The sequence below is a fragment of the Sminthopsis crassicaudata genome, chromosome 1, assembly GCF_048593235.1.
Source record: "Sminthopsis crassicaudata isolate SCR6 chromosome 1, ASM4859323v1, whole genome shotgun sequence".
Taxonomy (NCBI): Eukaryota; Metazoa; Chordata; class Mammalia; order Dasyuromorphia; family Dasyuridae; genus Sminthopsis; species Sminthopsis crassicaudata.
Window position 1 is genome coordinate 101,519,164 of NC_133617.1, and position 26,739 is coordinate 101,545,902.

General features: G+C 34.8%; 1 protein-coding gene across 12 annotated transcripts in view; it reads left to right on the plus strand.

The window, feature by feature from the left end:
• The window catches only part of ASAP1 (ArfGAP with SH3 domain, ankyrin repeat and PH domain 1), a 568,420-nt gene that overhangs the window by 514,383 nt on the left and 27,298 nt on the right, over positions 1-26,739 (plus strand). For 7 of the 12 annotated variants that reach the window (XM_074265489.1, XM_074265495.1, XM_074265486.1 and 4 more), the window contains 10 exons: positions 796-959; positions 4,002-4,135; positions 7,360-7,451; positions 9,264-9,450; positions 9,589-9,674; positions 13,304-13,419; positions 13,584-13,651; positions 15,082-15,189; positions 16,967-17,195; positions 23,238-23,291. In XM_074265489.1, the coding sequence (XP_074121590.1) occupies positions 796-959; positions 4,002-4,135; positions 7,360-7,451; positions 9,264-9,450; positions 9,589-9,674; positions 13,304-13,419; positions 13,584-13,651; positions 15,082-15,189; positions 16,967-17,195; positions 23,238-23,291 (1,238 nt within the window). The remainder of the gene's footprint in view (positions 1-795; positions 960-4,001; positions 4,136-7,359; positions 7,452-9,263; positions 9,451-9,588; positions 9,675-13,303; positions 13,420-13,583; positions 13,652-15,081; positions 15,190-16,966; positions 17,196-23,237; positions 23,292-26,739) is intronic. The other 5 variants (XM_074265506.1, XM_074265527.1, XM_074265536.1 and 2 more) reach the window with 3 other exon arrangements.

Genomic DNA, 26,739 nt, shown 5'->3' on the forward strand with positions numbered 1-26,739 from the left:
GTCTTCACTATCCTCCTTTTTCTCTGTCCTTTTCCATTTTCATTTTAGAAATTCTTAATCAGGATTATAGATTATAGTTCATAAATTATAGATCATAGATTTAAAACTAAAAGAAGTCTTTGCAGTCAACTAGTCTGATCATTCTTTTTTTTTTTTTTTTTTTTCCTTTTTCTGAGGCTGGGGTTAAGTGACTTGCCCAGGATCACAAAGCTAGGAAGTGTTAAGTGTCTGAGACCAGATTTGAACTCAGGTCCTCCTGAATTCAAGGCTGCTGCTCTATCTACTGTGCCACCTAGCTGCCCCCCTAGTCTGATCATTCTTAAATTTTTGTTCTCAGTATTTTTATACAATTAAAAATTGTTGAGGATCTATTCAGAAAGGTTTTGGTTTATATGGGTTATCTTTATAGATATTTATAATATTAGAAATAAAAACTACTTTTGAATTTGTAGACCCTCTGAAAGTGTTTCAGAGACTCCCCAGGATTCTCTGGACCATACTTTGTGAATCCCTGATCTAATCCAGTCCTTCTATTTTACAGGTAAGGAAACTGAGGGGCAGAGAGTTAGGTAGCTTCTTCAGGGTCATAGAGGTAAAAAAATATATAATAGCCAAGATTTCAAGATAAGTCCTCTGACTCCCAGTCCAGTGGAGTTTTTCCTCCTGTATCATACAGAGTATCCATCTGTGTGTACCCAAATCTAAAATAGTACAAGGATGAGAGGAAAATGCTACTCTTTTTTAAAAGTCTCCCTTTTTTTTTTTTTTTTTTTTTTCTGTTTTGTTTTGAAACAGGTGGATTTCAGTATTGACAAACAGCAAAGAAGAAGCTTTAACCATGGCCTTCCGAGGAGAACAGAGTACTGGAGAAAACAGCTTGGAGGACTTGACAAAAGCTATTATTGATGACATCCAGAGATTACCTGGGAACGATGTCTGCTGTGATTGTGGTTCATTAGGTATTCTAATTATTTTTTCTGCTTTGACTCTCTGCCAATTAATTCTGTTATCAAGGACTTTCCTCAAATTTTGAGTTAACTTTCTGAACTTGTTTTCTGTTTCTTCTGAATACTTAATCATATAGTTGTTTAAAAGACCAGTCTTTTTATTATGTTCTACAGAAACCATAGAAAACCTTCTGCTTTTTCATGTTGTTCTTCATGCCTGAAAAAACCTACACTCTTTGCTGTATCACTCATACACTAACCACTATTCAAAACATTCCCCCAACTTCTCTAACCTTTATGATCTCTTCCTTCTACAAATCCATGTTTCCTAATGTCTTTCTAGATTTAATATCATAGTTATCTTTTCTTATTACTCCATATAGTAATCCCAACAAGGGATTGTAAATTCTTCAAAGGCAGGGAAACTATGTTACTACTACAAGTAATTCAGTAGTGCCCATTTATATAATTCTTTATAGTTACAAAATCTTTTCACTTCTGCTTCCTGAGACTACTCCCTTAAGCAGGGGTGCTCAAGCTTTTTAAATAGGGGCCAGTTCACTGTCCCTCAGACTGTGGGAGGGCCGAACTATAGTAAAAACAAAACCTCACACTGTCTCCGCCCCTCAGCCCATTTGCTATAACCTGGCGGGCCCCATAAACGTCCTCAGCCCGCTGCATCTGGCCTGCAGGCTGTAGTTTGAGAGGCTGCACTTACCATCCTTGTAATTTTCTAAAACAAAATCTGATATCCTGACCAATACTCTCCTATAGATATTGCCTCTTCCTATTAAAATATACTCTTCTTGAAGATGAAGGGACTACCCATGCTTTTATATTTGTTTCCTCAGTATTTAGCCCAGGAGTACATAGTACACAATAAATGCCTATTATTCACATATTTGTTCATTAACATATCTGTTATCTTATTTGAGAGCCACACTTAACAGAATTGTACAGATATTATCCCCACTTTATAAATGACATAGTGGCCTAGAGATAACAAGTGATTTGTCAGTGACACCCATCCAGTTAATGACAGAACTTCCAAGTCCAATATCCTTTCCACTCTACCAAGCTGCTCCTCTATTTTTATATGTAAGCCGGGCAGACAAAAATATCTTACATTTACAGCAGACATACCTTTTATAGTGTTGACAAAAGGCTACATGGTAAAATGGGATCATGGGCACCTGGATTAGAATCAAACCTTAGCTGTATGACCATGAATGAGACATTTAACCTCTCAAAAATTCAATTTTTTCATCTGTAAAATGGATATAATAATCTTAACACTCCCTGCTTTACAGACTTGAAATAAGGAATAGGTTGGTAAACTTTAAAGTGATATATATATATATATATATATATATATATATATATATATATATGGTAAATATAGTACATATTATGTTCATAGTAGGTCTTCAATAAAGATTGATCGCCAAAAATGTAGCATTTGAAGGAGATATCTTCAACACAACATCACAATTTTTTCTGCCCAGAAAAAAAAAAAAAAGCTTCCCATTGTCACTTTGTTCCTTGGAGTTTCAAAAAAGGGAAGTGTTATGTTCATTACTTAACAACTGTCTTATTATCAGCAAAAGCTCCATGGAGAAGCCATAACCAGAACTGATAGGTTAATGCTGGTTGTAGCTTATAGGTTATTGCCAGCTGTAGAATCTTGTCTCTTGTGAATAGCAGTTAATAGCTATACCATCCATCATTGTCATGGAACATAGAGCAATGGGGGAAAAGTACTTTTGTAAGGTTTCCAAGAATTTATTTCATCTGAAACTTTAGGGGGAGCATTTTTTCATCCTAATTTTGTATTGGATTAAAAAATCATTGGCTTTTAGTTTTGTTCATTTAAGAATTACGTACTTCTTTTCTCCATCAAATGTTTAGATATTTATAAATAACATTCAAACTAAATGATAAAATATAATTTTCCTCATGTTAATTTCCAGCTAGGTGGTGCAGTGGATAGAGCACCAGCTCAGGAGGACCTGAGTTCAAATCTGACCTCAAACACTTAATACGTCCTAGCTGTGTGACCCTGGGCAAGTCACTTACCCCAATGACTTCAGTTCCCCCCCAAAAAATTAACTTTTTAAAAGGCATGGGAGAAAATTGAAGGAAGCTCAAAGAAAAGCACAAAAAAAGTAGGACTTATTTAAAGGAGCAGGTTGAATTTACTATCTTTATCTCAATCTTATACACATATATTAAAATATATGTGGAAGGATTTGCATTTTCACATTTAATTCTATTTTTTATGATTTTATTTATATATGAAAATGTATATGAAAAAATTCTCTTGTAAAAAGGATGTTCATTAAGGTCAGGTTTTTTTTTTGTTTTTTTTTTTTTTAATTAAAAAATTCTTATCCTCTTTTTACTAGAGGAGGTAGAAAGAAGAAGTGGAGGCACACTGGACAAGGAGCATGGTGATCTAAGTGGTAGTCCCTACTCTGCCACTCACCACTCCTTTGTGACCCTAGACAGGACTCATCACTGGATTCATATTCTGGCTCTACTTACATAGGATTTTGTTACTTCAACTTTTGGGGCCTCAGTTTTCCTATGTAAAGGTTCTTAACCATTTTTGTATGTCATGGGCCCCTCTGACAGTCTGATGAAGCCTAAAGACTCCTTAGCATAATGTTTTTGAATGCAAAAAATATATATATATAAAATATTACAAAGGAAATCAATAATGTTATCATAAAATGATCAAAAACTTTAAAAAGAAAGGGAAAAAAAGTTCACAGACCCCAGGTTAAGAATCCTTGGATTAAATTCTCCATGGACACTCCTAATTTCAAATCTTACAATGTCATGACCTCTTTGTGTCCTAGTAGCCTAATCTGTAAGGTAGGGGAGCTCAGACCAGATGACTTCTAATGACCCTTACAGCACTAGTTCTTGCACATTTTTATAATGCAGCAAAGACTTGATTCTGTTTTCCGTTGAAATTTCATCAGCCACTTCCAAAATGAACTGTTCACTAAAATTCATTTTCTTACTGTGTTTTTAAATCTTTTTCTATAGAACCCACATGGCTTTCAACCAACCTGGGTATTTTGACCTGTATAGAATGTTCTGGAATCCACAGGGAAATGGGGGTTCATATTTCTCGTATTCAGTCTTTGGAATTAGACAAATTAGGAACTTCTGAACTCTTGGTAAGTTTTTTTCTTCACTTTGGAAAGATTTCAGATTATTTGCATAAAGATGAAATTTTTTTTTTTTTTTGCTTCTTTATATTCTGGTTTTTTTATGCTTCTGCCAACTACTTGCTCAGAGAATTAAATTAATTTTTATATAGATATTCTGTGACATTGTAATTTGTTTACTAAGTAAAATTGATGGTTTCCTTTTTTGCTTGAATAAATGTTGAATCACTAATTGGTGGACACTGACTGTCATGACAGTCAAGTCAAAAGTTTAGCCAAACTGTGATGAATCTGAAGAAGTTTGAGGTATCTCCCAAAGTCCCCGAGAATGCTCAAATAAAGTTTTTGTTTTGCAGCTTATTACTCATCAGATAATTTTTTTAAAGTTTAATATTTCATGTTTTTTCTAAGCTTATAAATCACATATTTAATAGTAAATTGGGAAGGAAACTGAGTACTCTCGTGTTTAAACTTCCTGATAGCTTTTTTAAAAAGTTTTTTTAATAGTTTTAATCAATTATAAGTTATTTTAACTACTAGGAAGTGAAGTATGAATATGAAGTTCCTTGTTAAATTACTGTAGTAACTTGTTCTATTATGAGTCATCAGAAACTCACTTCCTCCTTAATCCTTTCTTGAAGAAATAGATGGTATGATACTTGATGTTACAGTTCATAGATTTGTAAGGTTACACAATCATGAGACATTTATCATGTTATCAGAGGTTTTTTTTAAAGTATTGAGAAATCTTCCAGTTGTAATCTTCCTCTGCCCCCTTCACAACCCTAAACAATTCCTTTAGAGCTGCTTTTAAGTTTAACATTAAACAAAGTTTAGCAATGAACCCCATTTTTATTATCTTCTACACAAACCCTAAAGGTATGGAGTCCTAAGAGATATTTATCAAGATACCCTCATGGCATCCTCTGCCCATCTTTGGCTAGTAATTAGTAATTACCTAACACCTCCTAAAACCACTCAATCACAGTGGGGAAAAGTCTTTCCTTCTAATGGAGATGATAATTCCAAGAAACCAACTGTAAATTAATGCCCAAATCAACGCATCTGGGTATAAAATACATATTAAAGGCCACATTAGATCTGATTTCTTGCCTCGTTTTTCTGCTAATGAATTGTGTGCCCTTAGGCAAATCATAGCCCTTCAGTTGGATTTTATAAGCTATTTTATAATGCCTTCCAACTCTAAATTCCAGGTCTCTCTACCACCAGGTTACCTGGAGGAACACACCCAGGTAAACAGTAAGATTTATCAGCAAACACTGGTTGATACCCAACCATTAGCCCCTAAGAATTTTACTTTCTCAAGTGAACTTTTTAAAAGGACTAGTTACATAAAGTTTAACATCTAAAGCATACTTATATGACTCATCACAGCTCATTTCAGCATGACTATATATATTGGAACAGAACCATTTGATTCCAGCAGCAAAACACCATTCAGGTCTCCCTCTACCAAGAGCTTTTGCATAGAATTCCTTATTCTGAATTCTATCGAGAAAGATTGATGGAAATGAGTCAGCCAGTATGTGCTGAAGCAAGGATTCATGACAACCTTAAAAAAAAAAAAAAAAAGTCCTCGTTTAATAAAATTCTCTCTATCATGAGTATGTTTCTAAAGTTATGGTTACATCTTTCCCATCTCTTCCCTCTGCCCCTTTATCCAGATGTTCTCCTAATTCTTATCTACTTTTGCCTCTTAAAATTTTTCCATACCTGCCATATAGGGGAGGGGATGGGGGAGAAGAAGGGAAAATTTTGGAACAGAAGGTTTTGCAAGGGTCAGTGTTGGAAAATTACCCATGCATATGTTTTGTAAATAAAAAAGCTATAATTAAAAAAGAAAAAAAATTTTTCCAAAGCTCTACTCAGGTGCCACTTCCTACAAAAGACCTTTCCTGATCCTCCTCTACCCAGCTGCAATTTAATTCTCTGTGTGTGTGTATGTGTGTGTCTCTCTCTCATATTTTATATTTATATTAAATAACCTGTACTTATTGATAAGTTGTTCTTTGTTGCCACGTATATGTTGTATTCCCTATGAGAATATAAACTCTTTGAGAACCAGGAGTATTGTTAGGTTTTTTTTTTCCTCTCTTTTATCCTTACAAGATCTTGTACAAAGTAAGCACTTAATCAAATAACTGTTGATTTGAATTCAAATGAATTGAATAGGATTGGATCAGATTCACCTCTCTCTAGCCTCAACTTTACAGGTTTGTGAAATGCAGATCATTAGTTGGTTCCTGAAAATAAACACACATGAAATATTAGCATTTATATAGGACAAGTATGTCGAATGCTTTTATTCACTAATATATGCCATTCCTTGTTCTCCACAACAACCCCTGCATCACTTCACTCACTGCATCCTTTTAATTCTGCTTTGTCAATATCTTTCATCTTTCCTGACCCGAGCATTCCAGCTGCCATCATGCTAGTTTAGACCCTGATTGCTTCTGTCCTGCATTATTGGAATAACTACTAATCAGCCTTCCAACTTTTAATTCTCTTTTAACTCCAGCCCATCTTTTCACCCATGCAGAATAGTCTGATGACCTCATTATCTTCTGATGGTTTCCCATTAATTGCTGGAACAAATCCAAACCCCTTTGCCTAGAAGTGAAATCTATCCACAACTTGACTTCACCCTAACTAATGGCTTTTTCTCCTACTACTTCCATTGCCAAATAGAATGAAGTATGTGCCATTTATTGGGGGGAAAAACCTGTCCCTTGCTACTTCCTTATCTTTGCTACACCTGGAATGTCCTTCTCTTTGCCTCTACTTGTTGGAATCCTATCCATCTATTAAACCAACTCAAACAGTCACCTCTTCCATGAAGCCTTTCTTGATGTTGCCTCTGCCAATTAAAATTATTTTTCTTTTTAAAATTTTATTGTACTTTATTTTTATCTCTGCTGTGCATTTCTCTTGTTCTACTTTATAGGAAAGCTGTTTGTACTCCTGTCTTAATCACTAGGTAGTACTTTTGAAAGCCTAGACATTAGTTGTTTGTTCATCTTTGAGTCTTTCACAGAATGCAATCTTTTGGACACAATATGTACACATTTAACATTTGTTGAAAGAAATGTATGAATTCTTCACAGAATTATGAGAAATATATCATCTAATTTCCCAAAAGCAAATGAATAGCAATGTTTAAAAAGAGTGGGAAATGGATACTACAATATTGTTTTGTATTTCTTTTGCAGCTGGCCAAGAATGTAGGAAACAATAGTTTTAATGAAATTATGGAGGGGAATTTACCTAGTCCCTCACCAAAGCCCACTCCTTCAAGTGATATGTAAGTAATTTTTAAAAAATTAAATTGTCTTTCATTTATGAAACCTTCCTACTTTCCAAAAGTTTTTAAGTTGTTTCCATTGGAGAACCAGTTGGCAACAGGTCACTTAGTCCAAACTTCCCATTAGATAGATGGAAGAAAAATAAAGTGATTTGCTCAAAGTCACAAAGAAGGCTATTTCAAAGCCGAAGCTGAAACCCAGTTTTCTTGGCCTCCAAAACAAGTGCTTTTTCCAAATGCCTTTCATAAATTTCCTTTCCACTCTAAATTATACTGGTTGTAGCTCACCAATTTAATCATTCATTAATCATTAATCAAACAAATTATGCAGTGTATATTAATCCATAAGATTAATCTGTTAGTTTTGTCAATTGAAATAAAGAATGTGGAAAACCATATTTATATTCATTTATGCTACATCTGAAATCAGAAAGCCAAAAGATATTGACCATGATAGTTGATGAACACTGTTATGGCATGGGTTACAATCTGCAGTTCTGGAAGACTACTCTAATTATCCTGGCTGCCCATATGCCTAATGTGCACCTTACCTCACCAACATCTCTTAGCATCCCCAATCTCCTCCAATACTCAGCTGGTGTTACCTTATACATGAAGCCTTGCTTGATTTGTACAGAGCCTCCCCCACTCAAAATTCGCTTGTCTTTATTTTGTATATGTTTTCTATAAATTTATATAAGTTTCTTGAGAGCAAGGTATTATATTTTTGTTCTTTATCCCAAGCACCTGGCACCTATAATAGGCACTTAATATTTGTGAATTGATCAATAATATCACAAATTTATTCAAGTATAATTTTAAGATGTTCTTTTTTAAACATCTTCAAAGCAAGGACGCTTCTTTATTAATGAGATGGTAATAATGTTGTAGTTTACTTCCATGACCCATTGAGCAGTCAGCAAGGGACAACATTCCAGTGACCAGCCAGAAAAAGAGGAAGGGCCATCTGCTACCTGGGAAAGCTAGGCCCCTTGGCAGCCAACACTTACCTAAAAGAGAGAGTATCAATCTCATTTCGGGTGTGAGTGACAGATGTTGGAAAATAGCAACAGCTAGACTGAGTGTGGTGTTAATAGTCAGATAGGGAATAGCTCTTTTGGAGCAAGCTAATTCTAATATTGGACAAATAAAGTTCCTCATCTATAAAATGAGGGGATTGGACTCCTTATTTTCTAAGATCTCTTATAGCTCTACAATTTTGTAATTAGTTTATGATTCATCTTCTATGTTTTTCTGTTTGGTGTTTTTCTATTTGATTATCTAGCTATTTTCCTGCCTCAGTTATTATTGCATTCAGTTCTATTTAGTTTTAAGTAATATGAGAGGATAATATTCAGTCTCCTAACTGGAAAACTAATATGTTTTAAAAGTATGTAATTTTTATATTGGGAAAATGTGTTGGTATATGATAATTATCTCATTGAAACTACTTTTATATTTTCTAAAAGAGATGTTTGCATGTATATAATATATCCAGTCTTGTGAAGGAAGGAGATTATGGTGGACAGAAAGCCAATGTTAGCATAAGGATTATCTGGGTTCAAGTTATTCCTCTAATAAATAAGTAACTTCAAGGCCCCAAACAACTATCTAAGACTATAAGTTATAAACAAGTTACTGACCTGCAGCAGTTTCTGTATTAGAAATTTCCTATATTGATAAAATCAGAGGTACAACAAATCATCACCTCTTACTCCCAACCCAAAAACAAGCAAAAAATTCAACCACATTATTTGTTCCATAGAAAATAATATTCAAAATACAATAGCAAATACTTTTATTTTGTTTTAGGACTGCACGTAAAGAATATATCACTGCAAAGTATGTAGATCATAAATTTTCCAGGAAGACCTGTTTATCTTCATCTGCTAAGTTGAACGAACTACTTGACGCCATCAAATCTAGGGATTTACTTGCACTAATTCAAGTCTATGCAGAGGGGGTAGAGCTAATGGAGCCATTATTAGAGCCTGGACAGGTAAGACACTCTATACTCAAAAATTTGGTACAGACTCTGTTTCATCATATCTGGTTACAGAGGAGAAAAGGGATTTGTTTTGCAAATGGCTCCACAAAATGATAACCTTTTAATATCTTGCCTTTTCCATTTTTTTAGGAGCCAGGTGAAACAGCCCTTCATGTTGCAGTCAGAACTGCTGACCAGACATCTCTACACTTGGTTGATTTCCTTGTACAAAACTGGTATGGTCAATTTTCAATACTGAGTTAACTAAAAATATCAACAAAAATTTTTGTACTCATTAGTCACACTAGTTACAGATGTACCTCTCTTTGTGTAACAAATTTGGTCTTGGGAGAATTTTGTGTAAATCAAATACTATCGATATAATCATCTTGCCATCTTGAAATCTGAGATGAAATCTTTGGCAAAGAAAAGTCATTTTGTAAAGAAGATGACAATCCCCAAATTAATATGTTATTAAATAGAGATTTTCATGTTACCGGATTTATTGGAAAAAATATTTATATTTGGCATTCACAAAGAATAGTATATTAGCTATGAAAAAATTTTACTACTACTGAAATGCTAGAGGACTTTGAAGTACTTTTTATGGACTAATAAATAAATAAATAAATGGGGCAATGAGAAAAGAGAGAGAACATTCAAAATGCCTTGGGATAATTTTAGGGTGAGAAGTTAAAATCTTAATGTTTTGACCCAAATGGTTCTCAATAAGGGAGATAAAAATGGCTTTGAAGGGAAAAATCTCTGTGCAAATATTTCAGATTTTATAAAGGACAAGAATGAAATAATATTACATTTCCTTAAGTTGAAGGAAATATAAAAGAAAGACCCATATAGTAGTAGGAAGCTGGGCTGAGGTGGTAGAAGTGTTCCCCTTCTCGTTGTACACATAACTTGCTCTGTGACCTTGAGCCCTTCATCTTTATTTCTCATTTCCACAATCTGAAAAATGAAGCAGTTAGGCTAAATGATCCCTTAAGTTCCTTTTGTATCCAGTAATTGTGGAAGAAGCTGCCAAAAGGTTAGTGTAGAAAGGACAAAGATATAGGAAAAAATAGCAGCTTAAAAGAGTGATAAATGCCAAATAAATATGATTAAAATCAAATTTCTCCTCCTATTTACATCAATAAATAAAAATTATGTAAAGCAAATAGAAGATAGATAAGACAGAGACTGATAGGTTATTTATTAAATACCTACTATGTTCAAGCAACATTTCCTTTCCATTTCCTCTTACAATAGTATATTATAGTATATAAAAATAAGAGGGAAATATCAAAGCCCCAATCTTAGCATGCTTTGAACAACAAAGATCTATTTTGCTTAATCCAACTTGGACAACTTCAAGAATCTCTTACTTGTAAATTAGAAAAAGATAATTTTATTCTCACTTCATTTAATCTCTGAACTTATAACTAATGAGCCAATCTTCCTTTTTGTAGCTCATGAGCATCTCTCAGAAAGCATGTCGATAGTTCAGTGTTTTTAATAGCTTCTTAAAAAACACTTGTCCCTCTTGGATTCCAGAAAACAGGAAAGATCTTCATATTCCCTTTATTTTGCAAACACTATAATTTGTTTTCTGACCTTTGTTCCATACTACAGTCAAGAATAGAATCTTAGGTCTAGGAACTGGAAGGGACCTAAGTAGACCATCTAGTCCCATCCCTTCACTTTATGAATCAAGAAACTGAAGCCATGAGAAGTTAAATGATTTGTCTTATTTCCCAGAAACAATACAAAGCAGAGGTAGGATTTTGTTTTTAATTCTTATAGGCAAAATTGAACTGTCATTGCTTAATATTAGTCAAGAACGTCAATCAATACTCTTATCATAGATTTAGAATTTGAAGGATCCTTAGAAATTGTAATCCAGTCTCCTCATGTTTCACAGGAGGGAACTTGAAGCCCCTCATGAGTAAGTGACTTGTACAAGGTCACACAACTATAAATGGGCAGAGCCAGGTTTCAAATCTGAATTTTGTGACTCCAGATCCATTGCTAAATTTACCATATTCTGCTAGAAATGAAGGGAAAAAAGGAAGGGGGAGAGATAGAGAAAGAGAGACACAGAAAGAAAGGGAATATGAATCAATAAATTTCAAATTTTTCAATTAGAAGCAAGGTGGAGATGGTCACAGTCAGAGCTGAGAATATATTCTGATCCTGATGTACTGAAATATCCGTGGAGATAAAAGATATCTAACATGCTTACCAGATTGTTTGCAGCTAATAGTCACCAAGCAATGAAGAAAATCCTATGAAAGCTGCTATAATCAGTAGACCTAGTTGCACTGATGTGGCAAAATAGTGTTAGCCACATCCTCCTTCTCCCCCTCCAAAAAAAATGAAGTGATGAGAATAAATAAGAGGCTATCAAGATGGTATAAAAGAGGAATAATAAGGAAAACTTTGGAAGAATGGTCCAAAGAATCATGTTTTTCTTTCCTTCACTGACCAAAAAGTTGTCATATTATTGACTTTTCCCGATGATAGACTTTATAGAAAAGATTTGAATAAGATGATCCAACACAGAAAGTACTAAAACTTGATGTTATGTATTGGAGCAAGATTCTGATGCCATGATGATATCCATATTGCTTTCAGTATTTAAGTAATGATTGCTGCCAATCCCAAAGAGCCTGATACCATGATGAAGAGAGAAATACTTTTCTGGAAATTTAGTGTAGTGTCAACTGAGTAAAAGATTCAGAGGTGGAAGATTTGACTAACATTGGCAGTTTAAATTAATTTTTTAAAATGTAATAATATCCATGTCATGCAATCATGAAACAGAGCTACCACTTCCCTGAAAGTGATGGAGTTTCAGAGTATGAAACACAAACCACCACCAGTGGTTTCTGCCACCAGTAAAGCACTCCTTTTACCTCTAATACCCCTTTGCAAACAAAAACTGGATTCTAATGGCCACTAATGAAATAAATGGAACTCATTTAATTGACAAGTTTCAGCAGTTTCTGGAGGTAAAAAACATTATTCAGCCATCACTATTTGCTTATGCTCCATTTCTTTAATGCTGCTAGACCATTTGAACATGGAACTTTTCCAGAGATATTAAAAAGTTTCTTTTGCTCACTTCTCCCACTACTTCTCTAGTCTTTGTTTTTATTCCTATTGTTGTTGTTGTGTGTGTATGTGTGAGTATAAAATCTAAAAGTGATATCTGTTGGAGCTAGACAAAGCATTATATTAAGTGAAACATTTCTGATGTTTATATATACTATTTCCCAGTTTTGAAATTTAAAGAAATGAGAAGTTGGCTGTTTCCCATGGTTTATGCTAACCACAGTACATTTGACCTCCATGGTGACAGTTTCCTGCTAAAGTTCAACAAGCTAGTAGAAAATTTGTATTTAGGGAAATTGCAAATGTTGTTTGGAAAGTTATTTCTTAGAATATTAACACTTATTATTCTGCTTTTCTGTGATGGACGTGAATGGACTTTGCCATGACAGTTTCCTAACAACTAATGATGGTAGTAGTTAGCCTTTACATAATACTTTAGATTTGCAAAAGCACTTTTAAAATATCTCATTTGATCTTTACACCAATCTCGGGAGGTATATGCTATATATGATATGCCTTTTACAGATAAGGAAACTAAGTCAGGCAGGCTAAAGTCATATAATTAGAGTGACTATGGTTAAATGTGAAGCTTGTATTCAGTTTACCATACTAGCTAGCTGCATCAGTGCCTGAAAATACATTTACAATAAAAAGTAAGAAAAGGAAATGAGGGGGAAAGCCAAACTTATAAATTGACCTTTACTTCATTTTTTAATGACTAAGTAGATTTATCAATTTTTATTTCTCTCTCTTTTAGTGGAAACCTAGATAAACAGACTGCACTAGGAAATACAGTTCTGCATTACTGCAGTATGTATAACAAACCTGAATGTTTGAAACTTCTCCTGAGGAGCAAACCAACAGTGGATATAGGTAAAAGCACATATTGATACTGTATAGAAGTTGTTCTGTCCAAGTAGAATAATGAGAGAATTTATTTTACTAAAAATTAAACCTTCTTAATTTCTTTGAACTTCAATATTTTTTCAATATCTTTGGCAAGGAAGCAATAGTAATTTAGTTTTTGCCTTTTCTAGTCAACCAAGGTGGTGAAACAGCCCTGGATACAGCAAAGAGACTAAAAGCCACCCAATGTGAAGACTTGGTAAGAAAGAATAACTGGGAAACAACATGCTTTGTTACCATCATTCACCTCCACATGATATTTGGAGAAAAAATGGAATTGTGCATAACTAAAACAAATTCTTCTTTGACAATTGACCAAAAAACCCAGCCAAACACTAGCTCTTCTTTTAAGAAATGGTTAGGGTCAACTTGCCATACAAATGCCATACAGATGTAGCCTATGGACTTGCTGTTTTGGTAACTTGCAATAGGGCCTCATGAGCGTTAGCATAGAAATGGTAGAATGAGATTTTTCCACTAAATTCACACTTCTTCTGTTTAGGCCTCCATTAGGCTTCCTTGAGGACCTCCAGTGACCTCCAGATATCATGAGCAGTCAATTAGTCAACAAGTGTTTCTTAAGTATTTACTATGTTCCTGTCACCATCTTAAACCCTGGAGATACCAAAAAAAAGAGGGAGTGGGGGGGAACAGTCTCTGCTCCCAAGGAACTCATGTCTTTTTTTCCCAAGGAAAGACATGTAAATAACTATCTGCATAAGAAGGAGAATGAGAAAGAAAAAGTGCAAGTGCAAAAGACATACTCACATAAATGGAAACTATAAATGGGGACCTAGGAGTACCATCCTACAGAAGGCAGAATTTTAGCTTAGTTTTGACAGAAAGTAGAAAATCTAAGAGGTAGAGGTAAGGAGAGCATTCAAAGCATGGGAAACAGCTAATGTATAAATGCAGTCATGTGTGAGGAACTGAAAGTAGACCAATGTGAATATAAGGAGGAAAGGTAGAAGAGACCCAAGTTGTGAAAGCTTGAAATGCCCAACAGAGGACTTGATATTTTATCCTGGAAGTAACAGGGAGCCACTAGAGTTTATTATAGAGAATGACATGGTCAAATCTTACCCCTAGAAATGTCATTTTGGCAACTTTGATTAGTTTAAATGGGGAAAACTACTTGAGTCATGGAAGCCAGTATGAAAACTGTTGCAAAAAGGTGATCAGCGTACATGAGTGGTACAAGATAGGGCCCTGAATATAGATTGTAGATGATATATTCATCACTTGCAAGGACTAAAACACACCTATATGTAGCCAGGTAGGCATATTTTATTTGGAAAGTTACTGAGATAGTGAATGGAACCATAAGGGAAGACTGATCAAGGGATCTGATTTGATTCTGATTCCAGAAGTAGAAATAGTTGGGCAGGCCAAAGAGCATATACTCACAAGGCAGTGTGGGCAAGTAGTAAGATGGACCTGGAGTGAAATGAATGGATAAAGTGACCTACTTGTGAGTGTAAGTGAGCAGCCATCAGTCTGGGGCCCAGGGAGGTCAGGACTCATAAGAGTAAAGTTCTCTAGGGTTTGGTTTTTGTTTGGATCAGTGTCAACATAAGACTAATTCATTTTAATGTTTTAATTGGAACTGTTAACCCTTGCTACTTTCAGCTTTCCCAGGCCAAGGCTGGGAAGTTAAATCCACATGTCCATGTTGAGTATGAGTGGAATCTTCGCCAGGAGGAGATTGATGAAAGTGATGATGATCTGGACGACAAGGTAAGTGTGAATAATTCGTGTGATTTTCTGGGAATACCTGTGACTTTATGGGGGAAATATCTGTGTCCTGCATATATATGGTACATTCTTTGTAAGTTTACCAAACTGAATTCTTGAGTTCCTCTCATGCTTAGTTCTATTACACAATGTTCCCACACGTTAGGGATGTGAACTTTTTAATTCTTGAGTGTCCAAGCAATCACGTTATACTGGGAAGGGCAATTGATGCTATGAATTAAATTGTCTGATCCAGATCAAACCAGAACCAGAATCAAAACTAGAAAGTATAGGAACGAGCCACAAAGTCCCATCCACACGCATAGAGACTCCCTGAAGGGACAAAAGGACTAGGATTATACAGGTTTAAGTTGTAGGCTGGAGCAGAGGAAGGTATATGTTTTGGTTAGAAAGGGCTTGTGACTGGCATTTGGGGGTAAGACTGGGGATGTGTAACAGATAAGGCTCTTGTTTGGATTAGCTGTTTCCCATATCCCTGTCCCAATAGAGAAGAACTGCTGTTTCAAGTCAGGAGTACTGAATTCCAGTCCTAACTGTGCAAGCTTGAACAGATCACTGAGTCTCATTGTGCTTATTTGTAAAATGAAGATATTGGATAGATAAACTCTAAGGATGCTTCCCCTTCTAGCATGTCATGATTATAGGAAAGTCCAAAACATCATTGTGGAGTAGAAGGTTCCTTGGGTTCATTATGACTCTGCTAACAGTACAAGCTCTGGCACTTTCTTCCAAACTGCAAGGTTTCCAATACAGGCCTGGTCATACCAGCTGTGTAATAGCAAAAGTATTTAGCCCAAACCTTCCCCTGAAACAATCTGAAGACTTAATTTAGTATTTAGGGTAGAGTTCCATGGGTCCATGGGTTTTACCAGACTGCCAAATGCCCATGACAAAAACAGTTCAGAACTTCTGACTTAAGGGATCTGTGTTGTCATGATGTGAATTCTTCCAACTAGGTGATGCAAGTTGCTGGCCAGCTCATGTAGCTTCTCTGCTTGCTTCAGTTTCCTTATCTGTAAAATGAAAATAATATAATAGGACCTACTTCACAAGATTGATTGTAAGATTCAAAAGAGATAAGATCCTTCTTGTATCTCCTTGTAAAGTATTTAGATGCTTGTAAAGTACTTTGGATATCATCTTGGATGACAGACACCTAGTGACAAACCATTATGGCTTTAAATGTTAATCCATGTTCATATAGTCCCTCACTGGTCCATGATTTTGAAGCCTTTCCAGGTTGGGTGGATATGGTGAGTTAGTTAGCTTAGTTAGGATCACCACCTCTGTGTTGTGATGCATAATAAAGAGTTCATTAATGAAGGGATTGCCCTAGGAACTACTTTAAATGGATTCCTTGTCTAATACTTCCTGCAGCTGTGCCCCTAGGCAGACTCAGGTTTGAAGAGAAACCAGACCAAATATAAAATAAATGAAAGTGTAGGTTGGGAAAGATACCCATAAATCTTAATGAATAAACTTTTAAGCAAACTATATGACTTCAGGCAATTGCCACCAAATGTTACAGGTGTATCTTTAATCTGACACTGATATATGTGAAATGGAGTAACTGGGTCATTCTTTAGTCTGTGGTGCCTTCCTGCAATTGTTTTTAGTAATCAACTTGTAGCTTGACTTCATAAAATTCACACTTCTAAACTCCAAGAGTTGAGGTTGCTAATTCTTCACCCTCTATACATTAATGTTTAACATCACAATGCAGCAATTGATCATTTTATCTATCACATTCACCCCTTAGCCTAGCCCAATCAAGAAGGAACGTTCTCCAAGACCCCAGAGTTTCTGTCACTCCTCCAGTATGTCTCCCCAGGACAAGCTAGCACTGCCAGGATTCAGCACTCCGAGAGATAAACAGAGACTCTCCTACGGAGCATTTACCAACCAGATCTTTGCATCCACGAGCATAGAGTCGCCCACCTCTCCAACAGCTGATGCTCCCCCGCTGCCTCCGAGAAATGCTGGGAAAGGTAAAAGATTTGGAATACTCTTTAAAACTATATCCTAAAAAACTGAAATAGTAGGTGGAATGATTCAGAGTTGAATGTGATGTCAGTAATACTATTTTCCACTAGTGACAAAAGCAAGTGATGATGACAGCAACTTATAACTGTGATCAAGCCAGGTTAAAAAAATAATATATTGGATTGGAATATATATATATACGCATATTCACACACACTCACTCATGCATTCAAAGTTTTATCATATTAAGTTTTTCAGGAAATTATAAATTACTTTCCACTGAGAATCAGTTCCCTTCTGCTCTGAAATTATTAATATATTTAAGTGTAGTGGGCAAATATTTTAATGTGTAGAAATACTTTAAGGTGATCTGTGGCACATAAGTGATAAAAGCTTGTTATATCCTTTAGTCTCAGGGTAGATGAGTTTTAATTGTCCTTATAAATGAAGGAAATGGAAGTACAGAAAGATTAGGCCGATTGTCCTGCTCTTCCTATTCTAGTCCTATAAAAATCAAACTTCACATGATATGTTTTTCACTCAGAAATTTTATCTAAGTATAATGTTTTGGGGAGGCTTTTGTGTACCATTTAATACCAATTCTCACCTAGCTAACTATTTTCCAAAAAGTAAAATTATTTAATAATCTGATGAATCAAGTATTCAATGACTAATGAAACCAGTTACTTACTTGGTCTCCTAAGGAAAAGAGAATTATTATTTTTTTAAGCTGAAATATATCCTAAATGAAATCTTTCATCTTTCCCTGCCCTTCCCCCTGCCAAAAGAAAAGAAAGGTAACCTTGATTAAATAAACATTCACAAAAATATACTTCATCAGATGCAAACATGTAGGTATCCAAGCATCATGTCACACAGAAACTATATAGGTCATTTAAAAAAGTGATTTGAAACTCAAGGGATATTCTTATAACCTACCCTTTGAGAAGAGAAAACTAATGCTTGTAACTCAGTTGTTAGACAATATTGCTTTAAAAGCAGTTAATTTCTACTTAATAAAATCTCATTTTAAAAACAAATTCAAACTTTTGCATGAAAAGAGGACCTTTGTGACTCTTGTTTCTACAACTTGTTCTTAGCTGGGAAACTGGTATCCTTTATTTGTGACAGCAGCAGTTTCCACTGCCATCCATTAGGGTGTCACAGGGGATTATGGCTTCAGGTGAGGAAGAAACATGAAAACAAGGATAAAACAATTTCCTCCCACCTTCACCACCCAGAAGCCAGAAAGAGAATTCTCATAAAAGGAGCCAGTTTAGATTTCATTTTTTCCCAGAAGTGTTTGTTACCTCCTATCAAAATTCAAGGAGGTTCAATATAAATTGACATCAAAACCTAATTGTGCTTTACTAAAACTTATGTTAGAACTCAAGGAATATGAGGAAATTCATAATTTAGAACCTCAAAGAAGTAGTATTTCATGCTAATATGGGGCTAGTTTTTTATTGAGCCACTTTGTGTATAAAGTTCAAGGAGATTTCTATAGCTAAGTCAGGGGCAAGAGAGTCCAGATGATTATTGAGGTGTTTGACCCTCCAGTTATACAAGTCTTCCTCCCCAACCCCCCCCCCAAAAAAAAGAAAATTATTTTTTCTCTGAAATTCACAATATTTTATATAAATACTAGAAGGTATGGTGGGTTGGGGTTTTTATTTCTGTTTTTTATTTTAGTTCTTTTTGTTTTAAAGGACAAAACACTAAACAGCAAGGATTATTCTGTAATACCATACAAAATGTGTCTTGAGGACTTATACTGAGTCCTCTCTTGGAATGAATGACAATTAATGTACAGCAGACTGTTTGAGTGACTAGTATTTTCATAGAGTATTCTAGCAGAATGCAGAGAGTTATAAAGATATAAGAACATGAAACCTCAAGTTATAATAGGTAGTTTTCTGGCTTTGAAAAGAAAATGAAACCCATTAAAATACTGCATTGTCCCTTATATAATTGTAACCAGTAATAATCAGTAGCAGAATAAAAATTTACCAATATTTTCTCAAGCATAGGGCTAAGTTTAATTTCACCTTTGCTTTAACATAGAAAGAGCTTGCTAAGTTACTATAGGTGGACTAGATGTCAAAATCCATATTTAGTTGACCTACAGATTTTTCAGATATTTTAGTGGATTCACTGGCATAAAATTATGTTTTAATTACAATGAATTCCTTTGTAGCTATAATTTCTTAGTATTTTTTGTCAGCTGGTTTGAAGCACTATAAAAATCTGAAAAATAATATGACTCCATTTTATTTGAAATATTCTTTAATGTAGAATTTTAAGAGTTTATATTGTTGACCTATCCAGATGACCTACTCTTTGCAGATCAACCAATATATACAATGGGGCTTAAAAATAGAATTAGGAAATACTATCCACGCATTTAAGGAGTTCACAACGTGTGTAAAGAAAACCAACATCTTCACACTCAAATTCATGATTAAAAAAGATAATTAAAAACAAACTATGAGTGCAAATTAATCTGAACAGACTATAACTGCTATGAGGGTGCTAAAGAGAAGTGTGAAAAGGTCAAGGGGGATATATCATGTACAGCTAGAAAAAGCCAGCTTTGTGCAGAATTCTCTGCTTATAGCTGGCGGAAATAAAAAGTTTAGATGAGATCAAATAAATCATGAAGCCACAATAGATGTATTAAGGATTTTGGTGGATTTCTTTTTTTTTAAGTTGCCCACTAGCTGAAAATCTTTCTCCAAAATTTTAACAAAGAATCCATTTTAACCAAGAATACCCACCACCCCCACCTTCTAGTAGAGTTACATAACCTCCTTTGCATGTAATTTCCTTAGCTTTCATACTCTATCAATGACAGTAGTTAGGAAAAGATCTGGAAGGAAAGAGAAGAGAAGAATTTCTCAAAATATGAGGGTGGACCAAGCTGTCATGAAAGAAGAGCAATTATGTGATTCAGATGTCTTCTTTGGAAATATTTTTCTATTGGCTACATTAGTCACATATTGATGACTTTACAGTTTCCTGGTGGGGAAGGGGGTTGGTTTTGTGGGAAAGCAGCCAATTTGACTGGTTCAGTAGTAGAAACTTCCTCCAGACTATTTTCCTTCATTTGGCTAAGATCTTTTGCCATTTTTTTTTTTTTTTTTTTTAATCAATCTCTCTTAATCCTATTGAAATCACCACTGAATAAATTACCTGAGCCCTCTTACTTGAAAATATAATTATTTATGTTTCCTTGCAAAAAGTTCAGCAAATTTGAGGGGTGCTATTTCTGAGTCACCTGACATATGTAGGGAGTAGAAAAGAAAGGGAAGGAAGTCTTCACTATATGCCTCATGAAGGAGAACATTCAGGAATATTGAATAATTGCTTTTAAAAAAATCCCCAAGTTGCATGAATCATAAAGTACAGGATTAGACCAAAGCTGGAGTATTTTGTTCAGTTTGGGGTGACACATTTTAGGAGGGATATTGAAAAACAGAAATGGGGTCAGAGAAGAACAATGAAGATGAAAAAAAAAATTGAAAACATTCTATAAAGAAGATATATGTGGACATAATGGCTGGGTTTCAAATATCTGAAAGATTGCTAAGTAAGAAAGGGAAGGGAATTAGTGTGAGTTTGGGAAAAGGAGTAGATCTAGAACTAATGAGCAGAAATTCAAGAATAGCCTTTTTGGGGAAGTATGAGGGAAAAGTTCTACTAAATTGACTGCCTTATGAAGCAGGAAGCTCATCACCAATAATCTCTAAGGGTAGATGCCCACTTGTCGAGATTTATTCTTCAAATGAGAGTTAGAGTTGATGACTTCTGAGGTCTTTTCCAACTTTAATATGCTATTTTTTTGTTGTTGTTGTTTATCAGCCATTCCCAAATGTGGTAATATGATATGAACAACATTAAGTAAAGAAAATAGATATGTAATGAAATTTTCCTAGCATACTGAATTTAATATCAAATTTTAGCTATAATTTTTCCTGATCTCACATGGATTAGACAATTGTCAGTTTCAAATCCTCCCAGACTTTTTTTAACTTAATTTTTTGGGGAAATTCTAAATATAAATATGTATCTTCTATTAAGAATTTAGAATTAAATTCAGTTAGCATATATTAAGTATCTACTATATGTGCTAGGCACTAAGAATACAACAAAAATGAAACAAGCTTTACTTTAAAAAACATTTCCTTAGCCTAAAAAGTTTGATTTTTCAGTAAAAATACCTTTTCAATCATATGATTATTTCATTAGTGTAATAACTTGCATTTAGAAATATTATTTTGTTTATTTGCTTTTTAATTTTTATAGAACCACTGCGGGATTCCAACATAACAGTATACTAATTGCATGTCTTACAAAAAGACACAGGTCAAATCGTTTCCCCTAATAACTGTAAAATTCAAATCCTGAAAGAATATGATTAGTCTGTAAGGTACTTGATTGCCCTGGCTCCTACCACCAACCTCTTAAAGGCCTCCATTATATTTGAATTTCCTAATGGTAGCCTTACAATTTAAAGTCTTTATGGGAGTGAACTAAAAGTGCCAGCGCTTTCTTTAGAGCTTTCAATGTCAAAATGAGTCAAAAGTTCTCCAGGTCATTGCTAAAGCCTGAACCAAATTCACTCACTAGACTCCATACTATTCCCCAATTATTACCATCTTTCCTTAATAACATTAGGTATTTCTTCACTTTCTAAAGCTAACAAATTGCATTTATTGCTCTACTTAAAGTAGCCAGATTATATTAATAAACCTATGGACTGTTTCAAACAGTTACTGGCATTTGTAGAGCTCTTTACAGTTTGCAGAGTGTTTTACAAACATCGTCTCATTTTATTCTCATTATGATCCTAAAAAAAATTGGAGGCCTTCAGGTTATCTGACTTGCCCATGGTCACATAGCTTGTAATTGTCCAAGGCAGGACTCTGTACCTCTAGAAAGAGGCATAAGGCATTCACTGCCACGTGATAAGACTAAAAGAAATCAGGGACTTGTATCACTATAGAAGACTTTAATCCTGGAGTTACCTGGCTTCCCTATGTGAACTTGAACAAGATAGATAACCTGTTCGTATCAATACCTTTGAATTTCACAAAGGAGAAATAATACTGAGCTTTTAAAGCTGATCTGAAAATGATCATTGTTTATTTTAAAACGTGACTTCCTCCTCAATGGATTAGATGCATTTATTAGTATGATCTCTCATTTAAGAAAAGACTCCTCAAAGCCCTGGATAGGACGATGAAAATTTGGTAATAAGTATAATAAGGACAGCTAACATTTGTATACCAACTTGTGTCAAGCAGTATACAATTATGTTCTCATTTGATCCTCACAATAATCCTTGGAGGTAGGTATTAGTATTATATCCATTTTACAGATTAGAAAACTAAGGCAAACCAATGGTTAAGTGATTTGACCAGGATCACAAAGAACTAGTAGTTTGACTCTAAGTCAAATACATTTCATCAGTGTCTGAGTAGGATTCCTGACTCCAAGCCCAGGACTCTGCCCATTATTTTAGAAAGGTATTTTTGAAACCTATACTATATATCTATCATGTGGAGATCAGAGAAGCTCTAATGATATACTGATCAATGATCTTCATGAAAGCTGCTAAATAAGTTATGGAGGGGTTGGAATTTCCAGGAATGTTCACCCTTGTGACATTAGAAATCCTTCTCTGAATCTGCTTTGTACTTTGAAATATAAAAATGGTCATGTTTTATAAATAACTCCTACAGGTTTTGCATCCAAGTTCAGGCAACATCAGTAGTGATAAAGATAACTTCCCAGACCTTAGGAGTTTTTTTGTTTGTTTGTTTTTTGTTTTTTATCTCCCTTGGTTCCAAAGATTCAGTGTAAAAGACCTGAATTTCTTAAGTCAGCAGAAATAAATATGTGGCCACTGAAAAACAAAAGGAATCAATCAAAAGCATGCTTCTTTTATTATAGTCAATGCCACATTTTTCAAGGACTGTGGAAAAATAAAATGCTTTTCCTGATAATAGTCATTGTTAACATATCTGTGTTGCTTTCCATTACAGTACCTGTTCTGCCATTAACTGGAACATTGGTTCTACCGTATCCCTCATTCTGTGGTAAAAATAAAAATAATAGACATATAGCATCTTGATCTGTTAATCATGATTTCCTAAATGTCTGCAACAGCTTTGCATGTGGTAGTTAATGCTCACACTAAAAAATATGCCCTGCACTAATTTATGCCATAGTTGAATGATTTATCTAATCCTAGGAAACTTTTTTAAAATCTAACATTAATATAATTTTGGAAAATAGATAATTTTTAAAAGAATAATCAAGAACAGTTGTTAGAAGGCAGGTACTACCAGTAAAAAGTTTTCCTGATTTTCCTTTTATGGCCTTAGACAGTATAGTTAAGTTGCAGATAATTACATATCTAGGTCACTTTATCCATGTTTGGTGATCAGTGAGCCACTTTACTGATCTTGCTTCAATTTTTTCCCCCTCAGAGATGTGCTTGATTCAGAGTTAATTCTTTTTTCCTTTTTCTTTGTTCTCTAAAACTACTTATTCCTTGACTCGGGGATTACTCAGGTTTTTTTCCCCCAGAAAATGTTTCTTTTCTGCTCAAGTGAGTAACACTCAAAGAACTATTAGCCATTATCTACAAGTATCAGAACTTTAATTCAGGAGGATTTGTTTGGTTTGGGGCCCATTCCTTCTAGATTCTGAAAGAGGAATATATGTATTCAACAGCATTTTCTATACTGTCCTCTTCACTTTTAAGGTTCAAAAAGTTTCAAAAGATAATGTAGTTGACTAGGTCTTATTTTGTTCATTATTGATGAGTTGTTTTAGGTCAGGTTGTTCCCATACTTGGGTTTTTCTGAGAGGAAACACTTTTAATACATTTTCATTTGGGAATGTTTGATTGTGGCTTTTTTTTTTTTTTTTTTTTTTTTTTTTTTTTTTTTTTTTTTTTTTGCTATTTGATTTGGTATTTGTTACTAGACAGTATTAGAAAACAGATCACTTCTGGATGCATTATCATAGCTAGATTGTATTTATACAGTGCTTTAGGATTTGACAAGAGTGGATTGCTCAGCAAATAGAGTGCTGGACCTAAAATGATGAAAATTCTTCTTTCTGTTTTCAAATATAGCTTCAGATATTTACTATCTGTCTCACCCTGTTGCTTAAGTTACTTAACCCTGCTTGCCTCAGTTTCCTCATCAGCAAAATGAGCTGGAGAAAGAAATGGTAAACTATTCCTGCATCTTTGCTAAGAAAACGCCAAGTAGGGTCACAAAGAGTTAGCTCATTTGATCTTCACAACAGTTTTATAAAGTAATTATTAGTCTTATTATGCATATGAAGAAAATTAGACAGAGAGAGAGGTTAAGTGAAAGTTGATAATTGCCTGAGCAAGATTTAAACCTTATTTCTTCTTGACGATAAGTCCAGCACTATCTACCGTATCACCAAAATGCTTCATTGTTAGAAGTTCCCTGAGTTGTGATAGGGACAAACGTTCTCATTAATTAAATTATATTCCTGCAGGACTTCAGAGTGAAGTACAGAGTCATACTCTGACAGGTGTTCTGTTTTCTTTCTTTCCACACTGAGCTCAAGATTTTTTTGCATTTCCCTTGAGAACTTTCAGGATGATTCCAGAAACTGTAATGACTAATAACTCGGCTTTTAATAGACTACAAGCTTAGTATGTATTGGCAAGAGACTAGGAAACCCAGAATAACCTATTGTGATCATAGCCTGCTTAGAATGTCTATAATGAACGATATGATAGTCTCTGTCATTTTTTCTGATGTACCACATCTGGAAGGAATGTTGTCTCTGGTCCTAGATTCTGCAATTAAGGGAGGGATCTTGATAGACTGCATCTGGAAAGGGTAATTATGATGATGACCATGCTATATTAATAGCCATTTTTAAAAAACTAAAGATGTCTAGTTCAGGAAAGGAAAGACTTAGAGAAGCATGATAGCTCTTCCAGTTTTGGGGCATTCTTATGAAATATTGAGTAAACTTTGTTCCATTTTAATCAGTTAAACATTTATTAAGTGCTTGTTATGTGCTTTTTTCTTCTTCCCCTCCCTATCCCCCCCCCCCCCATACATACACAGATATATACCCATTTTCTCTTTCCCTTCCCCCATTACTGGAAGAAATAGGAATTGTGAGTGGAGTTACAGAGACAGAGTTTTGGTTGCTTGATGATGACTTTGGGTCACAATTTGTGGGTCTCTACCTGGAAGAGTCCAGACTTAGGGATTAAAGCAAAGTGGACCTCCAGCTAAGATGAAATATTTAGGGGAAGTCATCAGAGACCTTTGACCATAACTTTAATACTAAGTTGGTTAGAAGGATCTGTGATATCATCACTGAGGTGGCTAGCAACCCTCCCTGCCTTCCCATTCTACAGAATTCCCTTTCGTGTATTTCTGTAAATTCTCCAGAGAACATCCTTCCAACATGTTAAGGGCTTTCAATTCAGTTAAAGAAATGTGAATTAAATGGGCAAGGTACTGTGATTATCAAACTTAAATGGAATGGAGACACTGTTCTTAAGGAGTTTACACATTAATAGTAGGAAATATAAGTGTACAAACAGTTGTGTAAAGGTATAAGGTAAGTAAGAACAAGAGTCCAGAAAAATGTTTTAAGAAATTTGAAGGAGTGGTTGGCACTTTTGATGTCCTCCTTGACTCCTTGCTCTGTCTCACTGCATATATCCAGTAACTTGCTAAGTCCTATCATTTCTCCCTGCATAATTCTCTTATAGAATCATTTCTCTCCACTGTTCTATCATTTTTTCTCCATTACTTTCATACCCATTTCTCTCCAGTGACACAACTACCATCCTAATCCAGTTTATTATCACCTCTCAACTGGCATCCAAATGTCTCTTCCTGTATTCTCTCTTCGCTCTAATCAGCTGTCTGCACAGCCATCAAAATGAGTTTCCTAAGTTATCCCATGCATACACAATGTCTCCGTGTTATTTCTAAGATCAAATATAAACTCATGTGTTTGCTATTTAAAGTTCTTCCTAACTTGCTTGCCACCTGTCTTTTCAACTTTTCCCCATTTTCCTGCTCATCTCATGCTACAATCCAGCCATATTGATTGTCTCCATGTTTTGAATTTTCTTTCTTATTTCTACTTATTAAAATATTTCCTTCTTGCAAGACTCAGTCCAAGTGCCCCTTCTGCAATGGGTTTTTTCTGGGTTCCCTTAAACCCTCCCTTTAGCTACCAGTTCTATTTTCTGTAAGATTCTGTAGGAATCTCCATAAACCTATTTATACAGAGGATGTCTCCCCATTACACTTTTAGGTCCTTTAGGACAAATTGTTTTCATTTCTCCTTTGTCTTCTTAGTGTTGTCCTGGCATAGAGTAAACACCTAATAAATGTTTGTGGGTTGACCAATTGCCTCTATAAATTGTACACAGGCTGTCCATCTATTGTCACATTTATTAGTTATAGTACCTCAGGTACATTTGCAGGTCATTGAACAAAGATTGTACACTGAGTCCTAACA